The following is a 22,125-nucleotide window of genomic DNA, read 5'->3' on the forward strand; positions in this document are numbered from 1 at the left end:
CTCGACCAAACCCGTCGTGCTCCTGCTTGTGCGGGAAGTAGTGCTATTTTTTTAGGACTCGGTAGCCGTCAAAATGAACTACATACGGAGAAAAAAAAGTCGTGCGTGGGACCCGAAGTTTAGGTCATATGGATCTCGGAAGTTTTCAGATTGAGCATCTGAACACTTCAGGTCTAGCTGCCGAAATTCGGATCACACATCTGAAACTTCAGTTCTCACATCTAAAGTACTTCGGTTTTCACATCCGAAGTACTTCGGTTTTCACATCCGAAGTACTTCGGTTCTCACATCCCAAGTACTTCGGTTCTCACATCCCAAGTACTACGGTTCTCACATCCCAAGTACTTCGGTTCTCACATCCCAAAGTACTTCGGTTCTCACATCTGAAGTACTTCAGATGTGAGAACTGAAGTTTCAGATATATGATCCGAACTTCGGCAGCTGGACCTGAAGTGTTCAGATGCTCAATCTGAAAACTTCAGAGATCCATATGACCTAAACTTCGGGTCCCACGCACGAGTTTTTTTTTCTCCATGCACCGACAGAAAACTCAAAACATAAGTTTGGTTAAAACGGGAACAGCGGCATGGCTTGCGATACTCCGATTGATCTGCCATAGAAACCTACAGAAAGGATCTATTAGCGGGGTTTTTTCGATGAAAACCACATTACTCAATTCTTTACCATAGTTTCCAATGGGATAATATCTACGATCGAGATCGTTCACGCCTCGCCACTGTGCACGAAGTAATACAGAAAGTAATCCAAGCTTTCGGCTGACTCTGGGATTTCCTGGTCTCTTAGTTGTTTTTTTCGCAGAATTCACCGCAAACTATACGAAAATCAACACAAAATTGGGGTTGGTTGGTGTTTCAATTCCTACATTAACCAAAAGTAACACGGGAACACGATTTTTTTCGTCTGTGTAAGAAACAAGATGAGGGTCTTCCCTTATTATTGGTGAAAAAAAGAGTTTATTTGCAGACAGTCCGAGCACGTCTGAACTTCCTTCTCATTCATGAAAAAACAAAATAAAAAAAATAAAAATTTTCTTTGCCGACAATCCAAGCAAGCCCGAACAAAGTCGAAACTGTCGCAAAGCCTACGACCGGAACAAACAAACAAGCAGGAAGCTCCAACGCATTCGCGTCGGAAAGCGGCTCTGGCGATGGTAGGTAGTTGTTACGCGTTTACGGTTTCCTTGGTAACCTTTGTTTGCTATCAGCTGATGTCGAGTAGTATGACTAGGAAGCTCCAACCACGGCATTCTTCGAAAAAAGCGCGAAAACTTATAGATTTGAATTTTCAAATTTTAAACGTAAAGTACATTTTTTCCAGTGCGAGATTAAAGCACAGACCCGTTTTGAATTATTGACAGTATCACCATGATTCCAAAAATACACTACACAACATAGCATTCGCTCACAGGAAAAAGATATCAATTAAAATAAAATCAGTCCCCCCTAAACAGCAGAAAATGGCGCCGATTCCCATCAACCAACACGCGGTCTCTCCAATGTAACATGGTCCGTTGATACTCCCCAGCTGGGACCGTCCGGAATAGCAGCTCTAGTGCAAGCACCAGAGCCGCTAATAGAACAGTGTCAGACTGTAAGACCGTTGAGCTACTACAGGATTTTTTCATTTTGGGAACAATTAATTGTCGGTATGAGTTTATAATCCTTCCAGCAGAAGCCGAGAAAAATGCATCCCTCATTACCCAATCCGGAAACTGGGCGACTTTTTTGTCTCATCCGAGAACACGTCACCCCCGCTACCCAGTCCGCGAACTGGCCGATGTTCTCGCCCATTTCGTGAACTCGGCAGCCACTCCGCGGGATGGGCGGTCGTAAGACTGAAAATTACGCCATCACCAGTCGATAATTTTGAATGCAATCCATAGGCTGATTGACGAATGTAGCTCGGTGAACGTCAGTTCAGAAATTATCCGCGAGGTTTTGAAAGAAACTTAAAGTATCATCAATTTACAGGCTATAGATATAAATTTTGAACTTTCTCTTTCACGTACCTTAAAATATTTGTGTACAAACATACGGTTGTTTTTAAAATGTAACTTAGATTTTCATTATCTTAGATGCGCATGGCGCTCACTCAAAGAATTAATAGCGTTTCCGTTCTCCAAGGCTTAGACTGACAAATGGGATGACCATAACGCCTTGATGCAACTATTCGTGTTCTACGGAAGTGCGTGTTGCACATTCCAAAATTGAAGGCGCTTTCGCTTACACCGATTTTTCGACTCCTAGGCGATGACTTAAAATTAAGAGAATCTGCGCTACGAGTTCTGAAAGAAAATTTCACAGTATAGAGCAGCTTAAGATACACTGTATCCGCTCTCGATTGTGGATATGTCGAAGGCAAATAGTCAAATCAGGCATTTTGTCAAATGCCTGGGCAAATAGTCAAATATTCATACTTGGATTGAAATTTTGATATTTTACCCTAATTTTAGACACAATAATTCGTTGCTCCTGTAAAAAGGAATTATCTGTAAAAATATGCAGCATACAATAGTATTTTCAACGATTTTAAGAGCCTGAGTGCACATTTATCATGAATTTTTCAGCACGTCATAGAATATAGTAAATTTAAAATTTTAACATTTAAATGCACTAAAGGCATGTAAAAAGGAAGGAACAAGGAGAGTTCGTGTATTGGAAGAGTTATTTATCCCAAAATATTGAAAACCCGCGAACTCCTCGCCATAAATTTACGGATTTCCGTAAACAGTCAAAATCTGACTACCGGCCTGGGCATTTCATAAAATGCCTGGTTTGATAATGTGCCTTCGACAGATACAGAGCTTGAAAGAGACTGGACTTTCCGGTCCGGAATACGGTTCGAGTCGGCAACGTGACGGAGCGGGCGATTTTCGTTTACCTCATTACGCTTTTGAGGATGGTTGCCTCTGTTTACTCGCCACTCGCCAAGAAACTAAGTTACCAGTCCCGGTTTCTCGTTAAAACCGATTCCATTGTGAGGGGCCCCGGAACCTGTTCCCGAGACTGTCCCGGTCCCCCGCGAAATAACTGCACTCCGCATTTTTCACCCGATTCACCCATTCCCGACCTGCTCAGAATGCAGGACGGTACCCCGAGCCCTGTCGACAGGGGGAAAAAAAGGGGGTTCGGATCCTCGTTATCCCTCGTCATACGATATCGTACGTCACGCATTTTTACTGTCGGCCCAAGTTAAGTTTAACTACAGGGTGCGTCGTCATTAAATGGAAAGACGGCAGAGGCAATCATCGAAAAAAGTATGATAACACCTGCTATAAGTGGACTACAATTGGACCGCGTTAAACAGAAGGGAACCAAGCCACATCAGCTATTGCCAAATTTAATAGGGCTAATTAATTTTTTACAAGAGAACGGTTGGGCGGATTTTCGTGCAAAGAGTGAATTTTCTCCATAGTACGAAGCAAATTCCTTAAATTTTCAAAGGAGTCCGCACAAATTTTTTCTCGTAAAAAATTTACTTGCCCAGTTAAATTTGGCAATAAATGATGTGGCTTAGTTCCTTTCCGTTAAACGCGGTCCAATTTACAATAAGGAGCCACTATTTCTCACTTAAATTAGAAACAACATGTAAGCCATTGTTTTCCCTACGTAAAAAGGTGATTTTATGGAAGAGCCAGAGGTATAGTGGTTCCTTATTGCAAAATGCAATCCAAGTCTGCTTGATTTTTAACACAGAGATGTTACATGGTGAAAATAACCGGAATTGTAATAGTATTTATTAGATCTCTGGTAGTATCTACCATAAGGAAGCAAAGCCCAAAATTTTGGGCAAGCCAACCAGGCCGTTGAAAGAAAAAAAATACAATCCCTTTAAAAATTGGGGCGAGGCCGTGACTACGCTTGAAGTCACCTCAGAAAAAATCTAATACAGGAAGAAGTCTCTCATTGACATAAAGAGGACTAGTCTGCAGTCCTGAGTAAGTGCCTGCAAATCTTGACACCAACTCTGTCTCGTCTAGGTAGAATAAAACTGATGTTAACATTCACCAGCCTCTATGTGTTCCTCGCTCTTCCCCACGGAATGCCGTGGTGAGTGTGCGGGATCTGCGCTGAGGGAAAAAGAACAGAACTCCTTCAATCCTTCGCGTATGCAACGAGGACATCCATCGACCACGAATAATTGTATCAAGGCGTTAGCCTCAACGCAGCATCGCGTCAGTTGCATCCAGTTGAGGCTAACGCCTTGACGCAACTATTCGTGGTCGATGGATGTCCTCGTTGCATATACGAAAAATTGAAGGCGTTTTGAATTTTGCTTGCCCGTAGCGCTGAGCACATTCTGCACCAGAGATACCAAGGGGAAGAGGGAAACACAGGACCCGTTATACATGTGTGTAACCTAGTATAAGTTTATCTTATAAGTTAAACCCAAGTTTTTTAAAGATGTATCTTACATCTAAAAACATTCTGTACATATTATAACTTTTGTACAAATAATAAAAAAAAAAAAAAAAAAAAAAAAAAAGGACCCGTTATACGATTATAGCAGCTTTCTCTCCTCGGTTAATCCGTCCTCTTTTGAATAAAATTGAATACTCTTTAAAAATTCAATAATGCAATGACAAACGTAACGTTGTATCCAACCATTCAGTGCCAAATAATTTAGGATCCACTAAGATTCAGATTGACCTTCTTAGGTCGGTTCAGTGACCAAAGTTTTCAGTTAGAACCGACTTTCAGTAAGCTTGACTGAAATGTTCAATCACTAACACCGAAAAACTTCCGTGTTCAATTCCGACTTTCCTACTTCGTAAATTGCCCGGTAGTTGCCAGTATTACCCAGTTGAGTCCTCTACTATTCTTCCTCCTCCTGACATCCAGCAGCACAGCAGAGTAGAGGCACAGAATGTAAACTGTTTCGTATTGAGGATGATTTACTTTCTCTTACTCAGGAGCGAAATATTGCGACGAATTAACGGTGTCGCATTTGAACAACTGAGTGGCCCCCGTAATCACTAACTTTCGTCGGCGTGTTGAGCCCAATAAATGGTGCATTACCCCGCGTATGCGAGCTGGGAGACCGGGGGGGGGGGGGGGGTTCGCAACAGAGGGATCACTATGAGTGGAACGTCCGAATGTTTGTTTTCGCTGGACAGAAAGTTGGCACGCTCTCCCCGCGGATCTCCCCCCCCCCCCACCACCGTCCCGCCCCGAGGGGCTAAAACTGTTTACTGAAAGATATTGGGCTCTCGAGTTGCACGTTATGACGGCCGGCGCGCACTGGGTCGAGTCAATTAGAGAGGTCGGACATAAAATTTACGACTATTCTTGCAAATTTTGATGTTTATTTCATCAAAATTCGAATTTTAAAAGATGCTTCTAGAAGACATTTTTACGAGGAATCCAATGGAACTACTTGTAGAACCTCAAAATTGTGTATAAACGGAGTTATGAGCACTTGAAATTTCCAAATATTGTCCGGCCTCTCGTATTGACTTGATCCCTTGTGCGGCGGGACTGCTGTGCGTTCGAGTTACGTGCGAGGCCGTTGGGGGGTAATCACGGGGCCGTGGATCCGAGCGTTTACGGTCGCGTAAGTCGTCGTGCCCCGCACGAAAGGACTTAACTGCATTCCAATGCTGCCGAATTTCCCCCAGGGAATTGCGATGAATGTTTGTTCGTACGTTTGAAGTTCACGTAGAGCACGATTTGCGCAGTGAAAATGTTGTTACCCAAGTTGACACCCGACCATAATATTAATGGTTTTATTCAGCTATTAAAGAATTTTAAATGAAAGCTGAAAATATTCAGACCTACCCATAGCAGGCCTTTTTTCGAAGAAAATGTGGTCTCTGAGTGTTGAAAGGTGGTTGGAAAGGGCATCGACCCCAAGGAATTCGAATTTTATGTTTTCGGAAGGTCCCCACCGCCCTTTGGGGGGGGGGGGGCTATTTTGGGGGGTATGATCCCCGCATCTAGAAATCGGAGACAAAATGTGGTAAGGTAAGTTGAAAAATGAAATCCACGCAAAATTTCATGAGGAATGAAAGAAATTTCTTTATCCCGAAGGAGTCAAACAAAGAGGGAGTTGCGCCCTGTTGGCCTCTTAGGCGAAGAATACTACCACTCTTCCACTCGTAGTAGCATCCACTGCATAGACATTAATGTTTCTTGTTAATGTTTCATTAATGTTTGTTGTTGTTCTTCAGTGATCCTACCGAGCGAGAAGATGCCGATTCAACAGGTTCATCGTCTTCTGCCAAGAAAAATTTAGTGAAGAAACGAAAAAAACGGCCAAAGGTCGTAAAGGAACCTCCAAAGAAAGCAAGAACTTAAGAACGAAGCAAGCAGTAAGTGAAAAATATGATAATCACATTACGGAAAAGGTTGAAGTTCGTCGGTTGAAACAGCTTTACAAAGAGGTGGCGCAGAAAAAGAACTCTGATGTCGCGTGTGGTTCTTTTCACTTGCAACAAGTTATTCGTTTACCTAAAGCAGTTTCGCCAAAAAAGATTAGAACGCGGAAGCAGAAACCTAACTAATATGTTTTTTTATTTATTCCCAGTAGAAACAGTTTAAAAGAACAAGTGTATCCCATCATGGAATACCGAATCCCAAGGACGAAAAGTCGCGACCGTTCCACGCATCTACCCAGGAAAAGCTCCATCCCGGATACCATGAACGCAGACGAGTGGCGTACTGCGAACGGATGCGGGATAAAATTGTCTAGGCTCCGAACTTCCACACTAAAGTTTTGTGGAGTTATGAAGCAACCTTCAAAAATAACAACACCATCAACATCCGCAGCCAACACTTTTGGACCGCTGAAAACCCCCTAGTTGAAGGAAGAAGACGTAATCATTATGGATCGTGGCTTCCGAGACGCAGTGGGATTTTTGGAGGATTTAGACCTAAATAGTCAAAATGCCGCAGTTCCTTGAGTAGAACAGAAAACAACACACTGCTGACAGCCAACGAGTCCAGGTTAGTGACCTCTGAGCGATGGGTTGTTGAAGCTATGAACAGGATACCATTATGAGACTTTTAGGGCCTTGGCTCATATTATGCCAAATTCTCAGATTCCATACATAGAAGACTATGTCAGCATTATATGCAGCATCATAAACGCATTCAGACCAAAGAAGATGAGAATTCTACTATTACTGTGTAAAAATTAGTGTTATTATTATTATTTGTGTATTATTAGTGTATTATATTCCATGCAGAGATTGTGAAACGGGGTACGTCGGGCAGACGAAACAAACTTTGAAAAAAAGATTATCCTCACATCGGTACCATAAAGCGGAGAAAACGGCCTTTACACCACCATCAGGACTCTAAAAATCATCGGTTTGACTTTAATGAGGCTAAAGTTTTAACCTTTGAGAAGCATTATTTTCCGAAGGTCCTATACTTGAGATGTTTCACATCCTCAAGAATAGAAATACAGTTTGTAATTACCGCACTGATGTGGATGGACTCAGTAGAATTTATCACTTTCGAGCCTAGATGGAGCTGGAACACCTTACTAATATCTGCTTCGATGTGCTTTGTTTCAAGTTGCTCTTCACTGAGAAAAAACTATGGCTTATAAACCTATTAGAGGTAAATATGGAACACCACTAATAGTAGTACCTCTACATATAATAATAGCACATATACCTTAGTTATGGTACGGGGTACCTTAATTAGGTACAGAGACCTTAGTATGGTTCACAGACCGAGAATCATTAGTTTATTTACGACTATTATAGGTGTTCCATATTTACCTCTAATAGGTTTATAAACCATAGTTTTTTCTCAGTGTTGTTCATTCATTTTGGTTGCAACTATCAGTCTCACAATAACAACGGTGAGGCTCTCAGTGTCTTTCTTTTGATTTTCTTGTTTTGCCGGCTGAAAATGCGGGTGTGATTCCTGCGAAACGTCCCGGGTTTTTTATTTTATTTAATGTGTTTCTTTTTATTATTTGGGCGGCCTTCATCCCGTTTTAAGTTGTATCTTTATTCTTGTGTACAGAATGTTGCGGTTATCAACAAATGAAAATCCACTGCAAGAAAAAGTGCAGCACTGGTCAAGAGGCAAAGCGACATGGAATCAGCTTGACTCAGATAGTCTCATTGATTTTCCTCGGCTTACTTTGGAAGAACCACGCCTAATCACCATGGGAATATATCAGCTGAAACAAGCCAAATCTTACACAGCTAAACATGAGCATGATGATGGCTTGAATGAGCTATTCATTCACAGAGAATGCACCGATGTCATCAGGGTGAAGCCTGAACATGAGAATGATGATGGCTTGAATGAGCTATTCGTTCACAGAGAATGCACCAATGTCATCAGGGTGAAACTGTAGAGCTGCCATATTTCGCCTAAAGATTACCACTTTTGGATTCAGTATAACCCCATTGCCATATCCGGATGGTATTGCCAATGCAAGGTGGGCGCTAGAGTCGTCGGCTGCTGTGCGCAAATCACATTTGTCATGTAGGACTTGCAGAACAGAACCAATCCATACTATCACAGATACTGGAAAAATAAACGGTTATATTAAAACGATGCTAGTCCTGCAAGAATCTGATGAAATGGTTAATCTGGACGTACCCAGAAAATGTAAATTGGTTTTTTTTCTACATGAAAACGAGACAATGAGGGTTCGAAGCCTCAACAAACATGTTGCCCTAACAATTCTTATAGACAAGAGATAGAATACCTCCCCAAGTTAAAAGCATCAAGCGTAAATGATATATTCACGGACAGGGAAACTGTTGATGCTAATGTCAAAATGACTGACGATGCTTAAAACGTAAGTGGAATTATTTTTAACGTGGTTATTAGTATTTGAATTTTTCTATAACATACATTACATGATTGATTTGCAGTGTCGGTATGACAAAGTCTTGTATTATCTGTAGGCAGGAATAAAATATCTTTCAGTTAGAAGGGTTGTCTGTGCTTCCATCGATGTAACGCGTTCTCATTATATTGAGCCTGGACTAAATAGTATTTAGTTCAAATACATTTCCGTATCAAAAAAGCAGTAGTCCTGTATTGTTGCTGTATAATTAATTCGTTTCTCGTGTTCCAAGTGGTCCAGCGTGACACAAACTTTCGTCGTGGCAATAAGAAATTGCCCATTAACACGATCCCATTTTGTTACAGAGCAATTTCCGAATACTTACAAATGCACACATGCGTGAAATACACGTTATGTCTTATTTAAGATTGTGTGGAAGTGTTATTTTTTAGCGTTACCTCCACGCGGAATGATAATCAGCATTTTATTGGGGTTTCAGGCCATGAGAGAAGTGATTTCTTTTTGTAGAAAAGAAGATCTTACAACTGGACGAGAAAACAAAGTTATACGATTCGGTCTTTTAGTCTCGGAGAATCTTATTTATTTAGCACCCATACTTTTGTCGATTGTTTCATACACGCCGAAGGGGACACTAACTTATGTCTTTATAAAAACATTTTCATTGTATGTATGGCAGCAAGAAGAAGCCCAAAAATGGCAAAAAATTATTCACCACAAGGACACTTTAGGTACCAAAACCACCGGAAGGTGTTTTTTTTTGGTCGGTTCGGAACAATTTTGCTAAATGGACCCCTTCAAAGCAAGAGAATCTATACTTATTATTGGATTTACTAATTGTTCGTTTCCTATTATTCCAAATGCAAGATTACAAAATGACCACATACATTAAACGAAATGGTGTCTTTTAAATATCAATGTGTGTGTATTTTAAGGCACTGGTAGGTAGTAAATTAACTAAAAAAGAGATGTCTTGGTATCATAATTCTGTGTTATCTTCGAATTTGCCTTTGACTTCTAAACAGCGCGTCGAATGTAGCAAAACCCGCATTATTCGCAAAAATTGGCCTTCAGACCCACGTTTAGACCAGTGTTGGACCCCGAAATAAACTGGAATTGACCAAAACATGAAGCATTCTATCGAATAAATACCTTCAATGACCAAAAAATCGCAGAGTTGAGGGATTTCAGGATGGGCTCCAAAAAAGGCCCTTAACGATACTCCTCCTTTTTAAACATTTACCATTTATTTTACAATTTACGGAAAGATATGCATTGATATGGTGGTGCGCATCACCATTTATTGACAATTGGTCGTTCAGCATCGGTTAAAAAAAGTGGAAGTATGAAGAAAACTTCTTTCCTGAAAACAGTTACGCCTTTCATCTAAATAACTCATTAAACGGTGCATTGAGGAGAGAATTTCAGTCTCATCTAATATGCTCATCGCAATTTCGACGCAGCTTCGACCTTCGGAACATCAGCTCAATTGGCTGTACCTCCTCAGCGTAACGGACCCATTCATCAAAAGCTTCGGGCGACAGAGAGTCCGCAAGTTGAAAGTTCTGGAAAAGACCGATTTTCCCACTCAACTTGACAATAATCGCTCTCCGGCCATACTTTTCTGAACTGAGGTCCCTCTTCCCGTCGACAGTGTCCGACACTCCAATTTCATTTTGTAAGCAACTGCGCTATAAGGAAGGAACAAGCATCAGATAGGTAAGAACATGACACTGGCCCGGTTAGGGAATAAATAAAAGTTTCCATACCCTATTCGAAGGAGGCAAAGGACCGGAACGGAGTTCAACAAACATTACATACCTGAAACAAACAAAGAAACGATAATCGTTAGTGACGTACAAGGAAACGGGGCACTATAAAGTGACGCGCGGGTAAACTCTTTTTCTCTCCCTTTTGATTGCATGATAATTTCGCTTTTACAACTAGCCGCTAAATGACGTCGCGCGCATTCACCTCCGTTGACAGCGGAATGCGCTTCTTCTTCCCGATTTAATTACTGGGAACGACGGTAGTTAGCCGAGTCGTTCGTGTTCTCCAAGTAGTGTTCAAGCTTTGTTGACGATGTCGTGTTGCGAATTTTTTCTCGAAAAATTGGAACGCGACAAAAGAATGCGTTCTCCGTAATTTGTGGAACAGCCAACTCAATATGACCGGTGTACCCATTTTAGGTTACCCATGTAGTGAAGGGGTACATTGTACCCAACAATTTTTTTAAGATTTCCAACGACTAAAAATTTGAACGATGCTTGAAAGAGCCAATAAATAAAAGTATACACGGAGAAAAAAAACTCGTGCGTGGGACCCGAAGTTTAGGTCATATGGATCTCTGAAGTTTTCGGATTGAGCATCTGAACACTTTAGGTCTAGCTGTCGAGGTTCGGATCACACATCTGAAACTTCAGTTCTTACATCTGAAGTACTTCAGTTTTCAAATCTGAACAACTTCGGTTCTCTCATGCGAAAAACTTCGGTTCTCACATCTGGAGTACTTCAGGTGTAAGAACTTAAGTTTCAGATGTGTGATCCGAACCTCGACAGTTAGACCTAATGTGTTCAGATACGAAAACTTCAGAGATCCATATGACCTAAACTTCGGGTCCCAAGCACGAGTTTTTTTTCTCCGTGTACGTTGCAGAGTTTTAAAACGTAAAGATATTAATTTCTCAAAGACAAGCCTACAGGCATTACATAAAGTGGACAAAATAGGAGAAAAAAGGTAGAAATGGTTCATAAATAAAATTGAGAAACTAGGTATTGCTTCCCGGCACGAAAAATGGCGCCGGTTCCCTGGAGCAGTGCGGGCCTTTACCAATGGATCCATTAGTAACATACTCGCAGCAAAACGACGGGAAAAAGCGTGTGCTACTAACGTGGTGAACGCTCAAAATTCGGAACTTTGTTTTCCGTCTATTTCAATCTGACGTGAACACAATCGATTCTAGACGAGGGAGGCTGCCTCAGTGCCTCAGTATATTTCGATTGTTTTACGCGTGTCTTAACGGTCGAGACCCTTTCTGGAGATGTGAGCCTTCTGAACTTCATATTCCCTCTATTTCAATCTAATACGTATAAACAATCGATTCTACAGGAGGCAGCCTGCCTCAGTATATTTCGATTGTTTTACACGTGTTCTCATGGTCGATACCCACTCTGGCGATCTGAACCCTGCTCTAAATGTAAAATTCGGAACTTTGTTTTGCCTCCATTTCAATGTAATGCAAACAATCGATTCTCGGTAGGTTGCCTCGGTATATTTCGATTGGTTTACAAGAGTCTCAATGGTCGAAACCCAGCGAGAATCGCAAATGCGCTCGATGTGACAAAGGCGTGGAGCGCGGAACCGGTAAGCGGCGTCCATAAATCACGGATGCCCATTTGGAGCCCATCAGCCATCAGTTTGGCACACGCTGAGCCCACGTTCCACGTTCGGAACGAATTTGTCACGCCGCGGTACAAACACGACTCTTCAATTAAATTCAACCCATCCCGTCGCGAGAGGCCGCCGCGGAGCCGAATCAATTCGCGGGACAGTTGCGAAATCTCGGATCTGCACCTTTTTTCACGCCTCGTCGAGTTGTAATTTCGTGCGAAATAAACAGGTTTCAACCGATTATCTTCCAAATCAAGTAAGCCCCGAAATTGCTAATGCGAGAAAAACAAGAAAAACCGTTCCATCCGCTTTGTTGGCGATTTTCGATTTCCGAAAAATGTATGTTCTTTTAGAAGCCTAATTTGAAATCGGTCATGTTGATCATACCTTTGAAAAACTATCGGTTCAATTCGTAAGTAATTCCGTACGAGCTAAACAGAATTGAACCGATATTTATGACATTTCAGCCTATTTTTATAGACACGCGCGGCATGACAGCGAAAAAATTCCGGAACCCCTGGCGAAATTTCCGTACTTTTTCAATGCTCCCGGAGCGCCCTTAAAGAAACACTACTATGTCCGGATATTCCGAACTAGTAAAAACCCTGGACGCCAACAAAAATTCATTATCTCTGTGAATGTAATGCGTGATTAAGGTGATTCGATGGACGCCATATTTTGTGTCAGAACAGCATGCGATATATCGCATCAATTGGTTCCATTATTTCAGCTACTCGTCATTTTTCTCCAATTTTGAGATCGCAATTCTGTTGTCAGGAGACTAAAGCACTCACTTACCAATTTTAACAAAGAAATTCAACGTAATAAAGGTGTGGTTTTTTCAGAGAGAAAACATCGCATTCGATACTGATATCGAAATTGCACTCGAATGCGATGTTTTCTCTCTGAAAAAACCACGCCTTTATTACGTTGAATTTCTTTGTTAAAATTGATAAGTGACTGCTTCAGTCTCCTGACAACAGAATTGCGATCTCAAAATTGGAGAAAAATGACGAGTAGCTGAAATAATGGAACCAATTGATGCGATATATCGCATGCCGTTCTGACACAAAATATGGCGTCCATCGAATCACCTTAACGAAAAAAATCGGGCTAGGCTACGATGTTCATACGGCGCACATTGGATTGAGTCAATCGGAGATGTCAGACGAAATTTGAAAACTTCAAAAGCTTTTAACTCCGTTTATACAAAACTGTGAGGTTCTAAGAAAGGTTCCATTGCTTTCCTCGTGAAATTTTCTTCCGGAAACACCTCGTAAAATTTAAAATGTAACAAATACCTATAAATAAATACACATCGAATTTTGCAGTTTCGGTCAAAATTTTCATGTCCGATCTCTCTGATGGACTCGATTCACTAAACTTTGAGGTTCTAAAAAAGGTTCCATTGGTTTCCTCGTGAAATTTTCTTCCGGAGGCACCTCGTAACATTTGAAATGTAACAAAATACACATCGAATTTTGGCAGTTTAAGTCAAAAATTTCATGTCCGATCTCTCTGAGTGACTCGATTCACTAAACTTTGAGGTTCCAAAAAAAGGTTCCATTGGTTTCCTCGTGAAATTTTCTACTGGAAGCACTTGTTAATATTTAAAATGTAATAAAATACACATCAAAATTTGCAGTTTCAGTCAAAAATTTCCGGAATCACCTCGGAATTTTAAATGTAACAAAACAAATCGAATTTCGCAGTTTCAGTCAAAAATTTCATATCCGACTTCTCTGATTGGCTCGATCCACTGTGCGGCGTTACTGCTCAGCACGGGAGTTTTCTGAGGCTACTTTATGCTCGACACTCACTCACGCAAGAGCCGCTCGAATTCAAGCGGAACGCTGGATTCTTGACCTGGGAAATAAAGTCATCTGTCAAGGCATAGTTTTCGATGCTCTTGTCTCCTTGGAAATGGGTCGAGCGTAACACGCTCCCCGCGATAATTTACCGACTTGTTTATTCTCCATTAAAACTTATTCATTTCGAGCCGAATGCCGACCGCAGCCGCTGCTCTCCCCGCCTCCACCAAGAAATCAATCGTTTAATCGGTATTTTTAAACGGGCGCCTCGCGCCGTTTCAGAGTTATCGAGCAGATTCCTACCGTTCAAGATTCCACATTGAGCGAAAAAAATCCGGCGGAACTCGGCGGAACTTGGCAGAATTACGGGAGTCGTCGTTTCCTGAACGATGAAATATAATTAACTCCGTTCCGTAACCTTAACGTCATGTCGATACTACAGTGTCCCAGGATTAAATACGAATATTGAAGGAGAAGATTCTTTGGATCAAAAAAAGACGTTTTAAAGGTATGATTTTTTATTCTAAAAACGCTTTCCCTGGGGTCCACGCCCCCTTCCCTCAAAGTATGAGGAAAAAATTGTCTTGTTGACACTGTGACAACACTAAAAAAAAAGGTATCACCATCTCGACTATACTTTTAACGGATTTTGGCGCGGCAACCATGAGAGTAGTTGCACTAGCTAGAAGTGTAAAGCACCAGCCACCAGTATATAGTTAATCCATAGCGACTATATGTTCGGTGCTACAATTGAATTCGCCATTTCATGAAATAGTAAAAATACTGAAGCGTGACATCAGCAATTTTCCTGCCGCAAAAGAACAGTTACGCTCGCAAGCCAAAATACATACAGAACACCTTGGCTAATCTCTTCTTACATTAATCATATTTCAAACGGTCTTACTAATCATAATGAACGATTTCATAAATAAAATACATGTGATCTAAGTGATGTAGAAAATAAATCTTCTATAAAACGGAAACGAACATCTCTGAAGGAATCTGAGCTCAGTGATGCAGAAAATAGACATGCCAAGAAAGCATCGAAATTTGTGCGAAAGAAGATACTCCAGGAAAAGATACTTAAGAAGGTACTTCGGGAGAAGATACTTAAGAAGAAGGTCATCAGGAAGGAGGTGCTTAAGTTTTTCGAAGTTTCTTGTCAGAATTGAACATGTATGACCTCACAACCACAGAGCCTGAATGTCTGGAAAACAGGACCAGCACCTAATGGGTTATATTCTACTGAAAGGGATATACTTTGTATCCAGAACTACACGAAATTTCTAGCTTTCCTGTGATCGGAAAAATTTTCAAAATATTAGTTGTAGACAAAAAATCTATTTCTTTCTTTCTCAAAAACCTTGCAACAATTAATTTTGATGAATTAAGGTTTGTTTTCCAAGTTAAACCAGCTGAATCTTTGTCTTTTGTTGACATCTCAAAATTACGCGACTTAAGCCAGCTGATGGTTCTATGCATTTCTCACTCTGTAGGGTTAAAAATATTGAGGCAAGGAATCAACCAATCCCTAATTTGTGCTGCGGCTGAAAAAAAGTGAGCGAGTTTCAGTTTTAATTATATTAAGTTCGGAGAAGTCTAAAAATCCGGACGAATCAAAAAGTAGATCGTAGACACGAAAACAGTTGCCAGGTGGGTAGGGAAACCGACATTAGAAAAACATTACAATTATAGCGATTTGACGTGGATTCATCATGAGATCATCTGTGCTTTGATTGCATTCATTCCAACCGAAACAAAATATTCTTGACATCCGATACCAATCATACCGTTTCCCCCTTCATATTAATGAAATTTTTAAAATATGAATACAATCATGTTAAATTACCTGAACACCAAATAAAATATAATACCAGTACAGATAAAGGCGTTATATTGCCCTAAAGCTGCAAAAAATAAAACAAATTGCGACCCCCTAAGTATGCTTTGTTCTGGGTGGATTGACTAAAATTTTCGAAAAGATGGGAATGATTGCAACCCAAAGTAGAAAATCGCTAGTTGGTCCAGAACCAAACTAACTCTAGCTACAAAATGGTGTGTTCCACCAGTTATTTCTTTTATGAGCTGAGCTCGGAACGGTATAAGCCAGATTTGTTTGTATTTTTTATGATAAATTACTATTTTACGGTATTACTTTGTTCTATGGTAAAGTGGAAAAAAAAAACACATTGGATCTGGAGTCCAGACTCTTAAAAACATTGACAAGAAAAAATACTCTCGATTCAATCGGATTTTTGCTTGAATCAAAACCTATCAGTCAAAATCAATTTTTGCTTAAATTAGGAGGTTTGGTTCTTAATTTAATGCTAGATTCTGATTGAATCAAGAGTACTTTTTCTTGTCGATATTTTTAACAGTCTGGACTCTAGATCCAATGTGTTTTTGTTCCACTGCATTATTATATATTTTATTTTTAGATGATTCTTCATTGTTTTTATTATTTTACGTTACATATATCATTATTTATTTATTGTGGACAAGGAGTTGGCTGCTGATGACAGAAGTCGAGGAGAATTTCGCAACCGTGCACTCTTGAATCCGGTTTTGAGGCACAAGCCATCCTTCATCTAGCTGTCATTCACGCATCAGGATCAAGCATCAAACATCAGGGCTGGCGGGCTGGCATCAACTTCGGACACGGCTCCATTGTTGATGTAGCTCATCAGCGAGTGCGATACGCCGCCGGCCGGCACAGCTCCGGTCGGTTCTTGCAAGCTTCTGCTTTTGTCGATACTTACAAAAAAAAAAAGTTTGAGAAGTTAACTTCCGCCTTACAAAGTGGTGGAATTTGCTTCGTCAGTTGTCATATGAATTCCGCCTTACGAAGTGCCGCAATGTGTGTTGTCAGTTGTCAATGCGAGAAATAAGGTGTTATCTTATGAGATACTATCGAATAACGGAGTTACATTCAATACTTGAAAGATAATTTAAGAACCAATGTATCTAGTGAACTTCATGAAACTATGTTTGATGAGATCAACGTAAAGACAGAAGGTTTCTTACGCAAGTTTAAAGAGAATAAGGAGGCTGTCAAACATTTCTCAAATTTAAACGAGTATTATTGGTGGCGTGCAAAAACGTGGGCAACTTACTTCCAGAATTTTCCTCATGGCGCGGTATTAACACGACTAGACATCTAGAATTTTTTCACAACAGACTGAAATCATATAGCCTAGAACGAAAAATCAATAAGAGGTTGGCGTATCTTCTTGATATTTTGTATGAGATTGCTGAAGGCGATCATTGCACCCGTCTCCGAGATGCCTCAGTTGATTTTTCTGTCCAACCGCGAGAAATTCTTCATAGGCATAAAAAGGGCTGATGATGTTATCGGGGGAAGGACAAACGATTGACAGTGCGAGGTAAAATCTGCTCGCACTAAGAATCCTTATTTCACCAACCAATATAAGGGCTATTACGGTTCTGATCTTCGTTTCACGTCAAGATGCACAAAACCAGGCAAAATACCGGCTGATATTGAACACCGTATCTACCGTTCATTTGACCGAACGTTTTTTCTCAGTGTAGGATTGAAACCATATAGAGCCTCCTAGAGAAAGAGCAGAGTTGCCACAGAATTTAGAAAATGATATTCCCTGACATTTCCCTGATTTCCCTGACACATTTTGGTGAAATTCCCTGACAATTGAAGATGTGACGGATGGTTAAGAGGACATAATTGAAAATAGTTTTCAGGCAAAATTTATAAGCGGCGCGGAAGCGGCTTATACATACATACATACATACGTATTCCCTGATTTCCCTGACACATTTTGGTGAAATTCCCTGACAATTGAAGATGTGACGGATGGCTGAGAAGACATAATTGAAACTAGTTTTCAGGCAAAATTTGTTGTTCGAAACCTCAAACCCATTCTAGAAAGCAAATGAAGGTGATTGAACAAATTTTCCCTGACATTTTCGTCATTTTTCCTGACATTTCCCGGTTTTCCCTGACTGTGGCAACCCTGAGTGAGGCTGTTTTGGGGACGGCTATGAACACGACCATAAGCAACATCTGGTGGCGCTTAGGACGACTCAGATTTCCTCTTTTGAAAAGAGGACCGCTCCGGCGATACCAACCGTCAAAGAATATCCTCACAGCGACGAGTCCTTCCGTCATCCGCGTTCGCTGGCGCCCGTAACCCGAGCCGCGCGACCGGTGCGGTGGGGAAAACAATGGCTCCGGCAGGTTGCTAAATATTAATGAATCTGATCCCACGCAAGATAGGCGGAACGGAACATGAGCAAAATATTTGATTTCGGAGCGACCGCATACCGCGAAAAAACGTGGCCCGCCGACGAAGAGCGTATACGGTCCCGTTGAAATTTAAATGTTGCGCCGCGCCGCACGGTGGATCGAGTCAATCAGAGAGGTCGAACAAGAAATGGTTCACTACAACTGCGAATTTTGATGTAAATTACGTCATATTTTAAACTTTAAGGGGTGCTCCTAAAAGTAAATTTCACGAAAAAACTATTGGAACCACTTATAAAATCTCAAACATTTGAATAAACAGAGTGTTAAAAGCATTTAAAGTTTCTGAATTTTGTCCGACCTCTCCGAAAGACTCGATCCACTGTGCGCTGCGCTGGTCGCGGCCGTGGAAGGACCCCGTGCAGCTGCGCGCTTAACGTGCACCCATTTGGTGATTCTGGTGCGGCGTCGCGCGTCGCCAAGAACGCCTTACTCGCCTCATAGTGAAGCCGGTCGGTGGTTCGATGCGTTTCGAATTTTCGCCGGTCACGAATTTGGCGCTATTGAAGTTCGATACACTTTCGCCAGGGTTGCCACAGGATTTAGAAAATGAAATTCCGTGGCGTTTCCCTGATTTCCCTGACACATTTGGGTAAAATTCCGTGACAATCATGGATACGCAAGACGATTTAAAAGATGTAATTTGAAATGGTTTCCATCCAAAATCAGTGCTTCGAATTGTCAAACCCATAAAATAAACTACAAGTAATTCATAAGGTATCCCAAGTATTCCATAAAGGTGACCTAATAATTTTCCCAGACACTTTCGTCATTTTCCTTGACGTTTCCAGGTGCTCCCTGATCTTTTAAAATTCCCTGACCATGGCAAGCCTAACTGGCTATTTTGGCAAAAAAAAAAAAAAAAAAAAAAAAAAAGTTAGCGACTTTACAGTATAAAATACCCAAGCTGATGACCACCAATGAGTACAGAGCTTGCATCATTGCACTGTATGTAGATACTGCAGCCTGGCATAAGATGGTACAGTTGGATTGGTGAATTTTCTTCCTCCCCCTCCCCTATTAGTTCTCAGTAATGTTCGAATAGGCTTCACACAACAGCCAAAGATCACGTTCAACTATGAGGATACTTCTTTTCGTTTCCCGGAATTTGGGACATGCGAGATGACGATGAAAATACCGGTTGCTTTTACAAAATTCTTCGAGTATAGGGAGTTCAAAGAGAACTTTGTGACAGGGTTACTTAACAGTACACCATATGGCTCTGCGTAATTGATTATGAATATGCCATTAGTAAAAGTCCTACAGGAACCATTGCTAGATGAAAGCGCTGATGGGGTGAACATCTTCCCTGCCGCTACGTAGGTAAGGGGTGCTTGTCATTATGAGATTACAGTTCTTACGTTTTCTTGGCCCAGTCAGATCCGACTCCATACTCATAAATTAATCAAGTGTCATGCGCAAGGAGTGCTTCAACACTGGACTGAACCATATCTGCACGATGAAACCGATCTAAAACACATATAAACATTTGGACCGCCTCTTTCAAGATGCAATTGGACCCCATTTAGAAGGAAGGAACCAAGCCACATTAGTTATTGCCAAATTTTATTGGGCAATTTAATATTTTACAAGAGACAGTTTGTGCGGATTCCTTCAAAAATTATAAACAATTCACTTTGCACTACGGAAAAAATTCACTAAAATCCGCGAAAAAATCTTTAAAACCGATTGCATGTGAACAATTTTTTTTTAAAAAAAATTAATAGACGTTTCTAATCCATTTGAGGATTTTGCAACTTAAATGAGCATCAAGTTAGGGTTCATACACTTTCAAGATCCAGGCTTTCAAATTTTCAGAGATTAAGGCGGAGTGGAGTCTGTCTCTGTAGATCCACTCGTGAGCTCCTTGAAAAGTGTTCGCCGCTACCGATATTCGAACCGGGGACCTATTGGTCCAGAGTCAGGCGCGCTGACCGCGAGGCCAACCTGCGGAATGATTATTGAAATTGATGGACAAAGCCATTGACAAAGAAGACATAGGGAGTATGGAGCGATCATATTGGTTGAAATGGGTGGCTCCTATCGACAAAGGGAGAAAATGATAGACTAACTGTCGGGTTTCTCGTGGGTTGCCGTTAGTTCGTCTCTTGCCTACCTCCTTTGTCCATCGCAACGACCCGCTTCCACCAATAGGATCTCTCCATATTTCTCTTGTTTCCTTTGTCCACAGCTTTGTCTATCAATTTCAATGATCGGCCCGCTGGCCGGCATGTAAAAACTTAAAGTGCCAAATTTAAATACACAGGAGCTGATGTAGCTGGGTTCCTTACTGCTTGACGCGGTCCAACTATCACGGAGAAAAAAACTTCGTGCGTGGGACCCGAAGATTAGGTCAAATGGATCTCTAAAGTTTTCGGATTGAGCATCTGAACACTTTAGGTCTAGCCGTCGAGGGTCGGATCACACATCTGAAACTTCAGTTCTCACATCCGAAAAACTTCGGTTCTCACAACCGAAAAACTTCGGTTCTCACATCTGAAGTACTTCAGATGTAAGAACTGAAGTTTCAGATGTGTGATCCGAACCTCGACAGCTAGACCTAAAGTGTTCAGATGCTCAATCCGATAACTTTAGAGATCCATATGACCTAAACTTCGGGTCCCACGCACGAGTTTTTTTCTCCGTGTATTAAGACGAAAAAGAGTGTTTGATTACCTGCTTGTACGGCCTCCTGGCGGAACCGGTGCGTGATCTCGAGGACGAGCATGCCGACGCCGAGGTGGAGCCCGTGCGCGAGGATCTGGACGAAGAGGGCGCAGACGACGACGACCCAGCCCCAGCCGCCCTCCGGGTAGTAGTGCTGCTTTAGGGTGAGGAGCTGGCGGAGCTCGGCGACGAGGCCGCCGGGGAGCTTGGCGGAGGCGCCGCCCGAGTGGGAGTGGGAGTGCCCGGAGTGCCCGTCGCTGAAGCTCCCGACGCCCGAGACCCCGACCCCCGAGTCCGAGGCGAAGAGGTGCGGGAGCGAGCGAGAGCGGAACAGCCCCGAGCCCGAGGCCCCCACCGCCACCAGCCTCCTGCTCCCATCAGACATCAAACGAGGGGCCACTTCACATCACACCCCGAGGCCCCCGCACAACACCCCCCAGTTCCAGGACCTCCTGCATCCGCCGAATTAAAATCACACTCGGATGATTCGCACTTCTAGTCCATCTATATACCGGAAGGAACTCGTCCGGAAGTCAGCGAAAAATAAGCTTACGCACTGAAAAAAATAATATGCTGTTTTAGCATCTGATAGTCAAACATGTCAATAGGATGACAGAAGAGAGGCTGCCAAAAAAGATGCTTGATTGGGTTCCTCCTGGGAGGAGACGTGGGGGACGCCCAGTGAGAGGTTGGCGACAGTGGGTGTTAAATGAGATGAGGGAGTGTCAACTCCCTGATGACCTGTGGGAAGACCGAGCTTTGTGGCGATTAGGCGTCGTACAGCGCCAAAGAGACGGGGATGGGGGATTTGATTGGGTTCCTCCTGGGAGGAGACGTGGGGGACGCCCAGTGAGAGGTTGGCGACAGGGGGTGTTAAATGAGATGAGGGAGTGTCAACTCCCTGATGACCTGTGGGAAGACCGAGCTTTGTGGCGATTAGGCGTCGTACAGCGCCAAAGAGCGCTGTAAAAGCGACTCATATGTATGTGTATGTAGTCAAAAATGTGTCTGGTGATCCCAAGATACTGTCTTTACCGCCCCCGCAGTTATCTTCACATCCTGCAAATGCAAATTCAATTGCACGGGCAATCAAGGCAGCATCTTAGGATCACCGGACACACTTTTGATATCCTAGGTGCTAAAACAGCATACCGTTTTTTTCAGTGTGCAGGCTGATT

General features: G+C 42.0%; 1 protein-coding gene across 5 annotated transcripts in view; it reads right to left on the reverse strand.

The window, feature by feature from the left end:
- Positions 1 to 22,125, reverse strand: part of LOC109030941 (monocarboxylate transporter 2) — a 650,400-nt gene that overhangs the window by 273,436 nt on the left and 354,839 nt on the right. For 2 of the 5 annotated variants that reach the window (XM_019042186.2, XM_019042195.2), the window contains exon 3: positions 20,957 to 21,503. The exons of the other annotated variants lie outside the window; for them this stretch is intronic. In XM_019042186.2, coding sequence (XP_018897731.1) covers positions 20,957 to 21,332 — 376 coding nt within the window. In that variant the 5' untranslated portion in view covers positions 21,333 to 21,503. The remainder of the gene's footprint in view (positions 1 to 20,956; positions 21,504 to 22,125) is intronic. 5 annotated transcript variants of the gene reach the window in all.

This window comes from Bemisia tabaci, chromosome 5 (assembly GCF_918797505.1).
Source record: "Bemisia tabaci chromosome 5, PGI_BMITA_v3".
Taxonomy (NCBI): Eukaryota; Metazoa; Arthropoda; class Insecta; order Hemiptera; family Aleyrodidae; genus Bemisia; species Bemisia tabaci.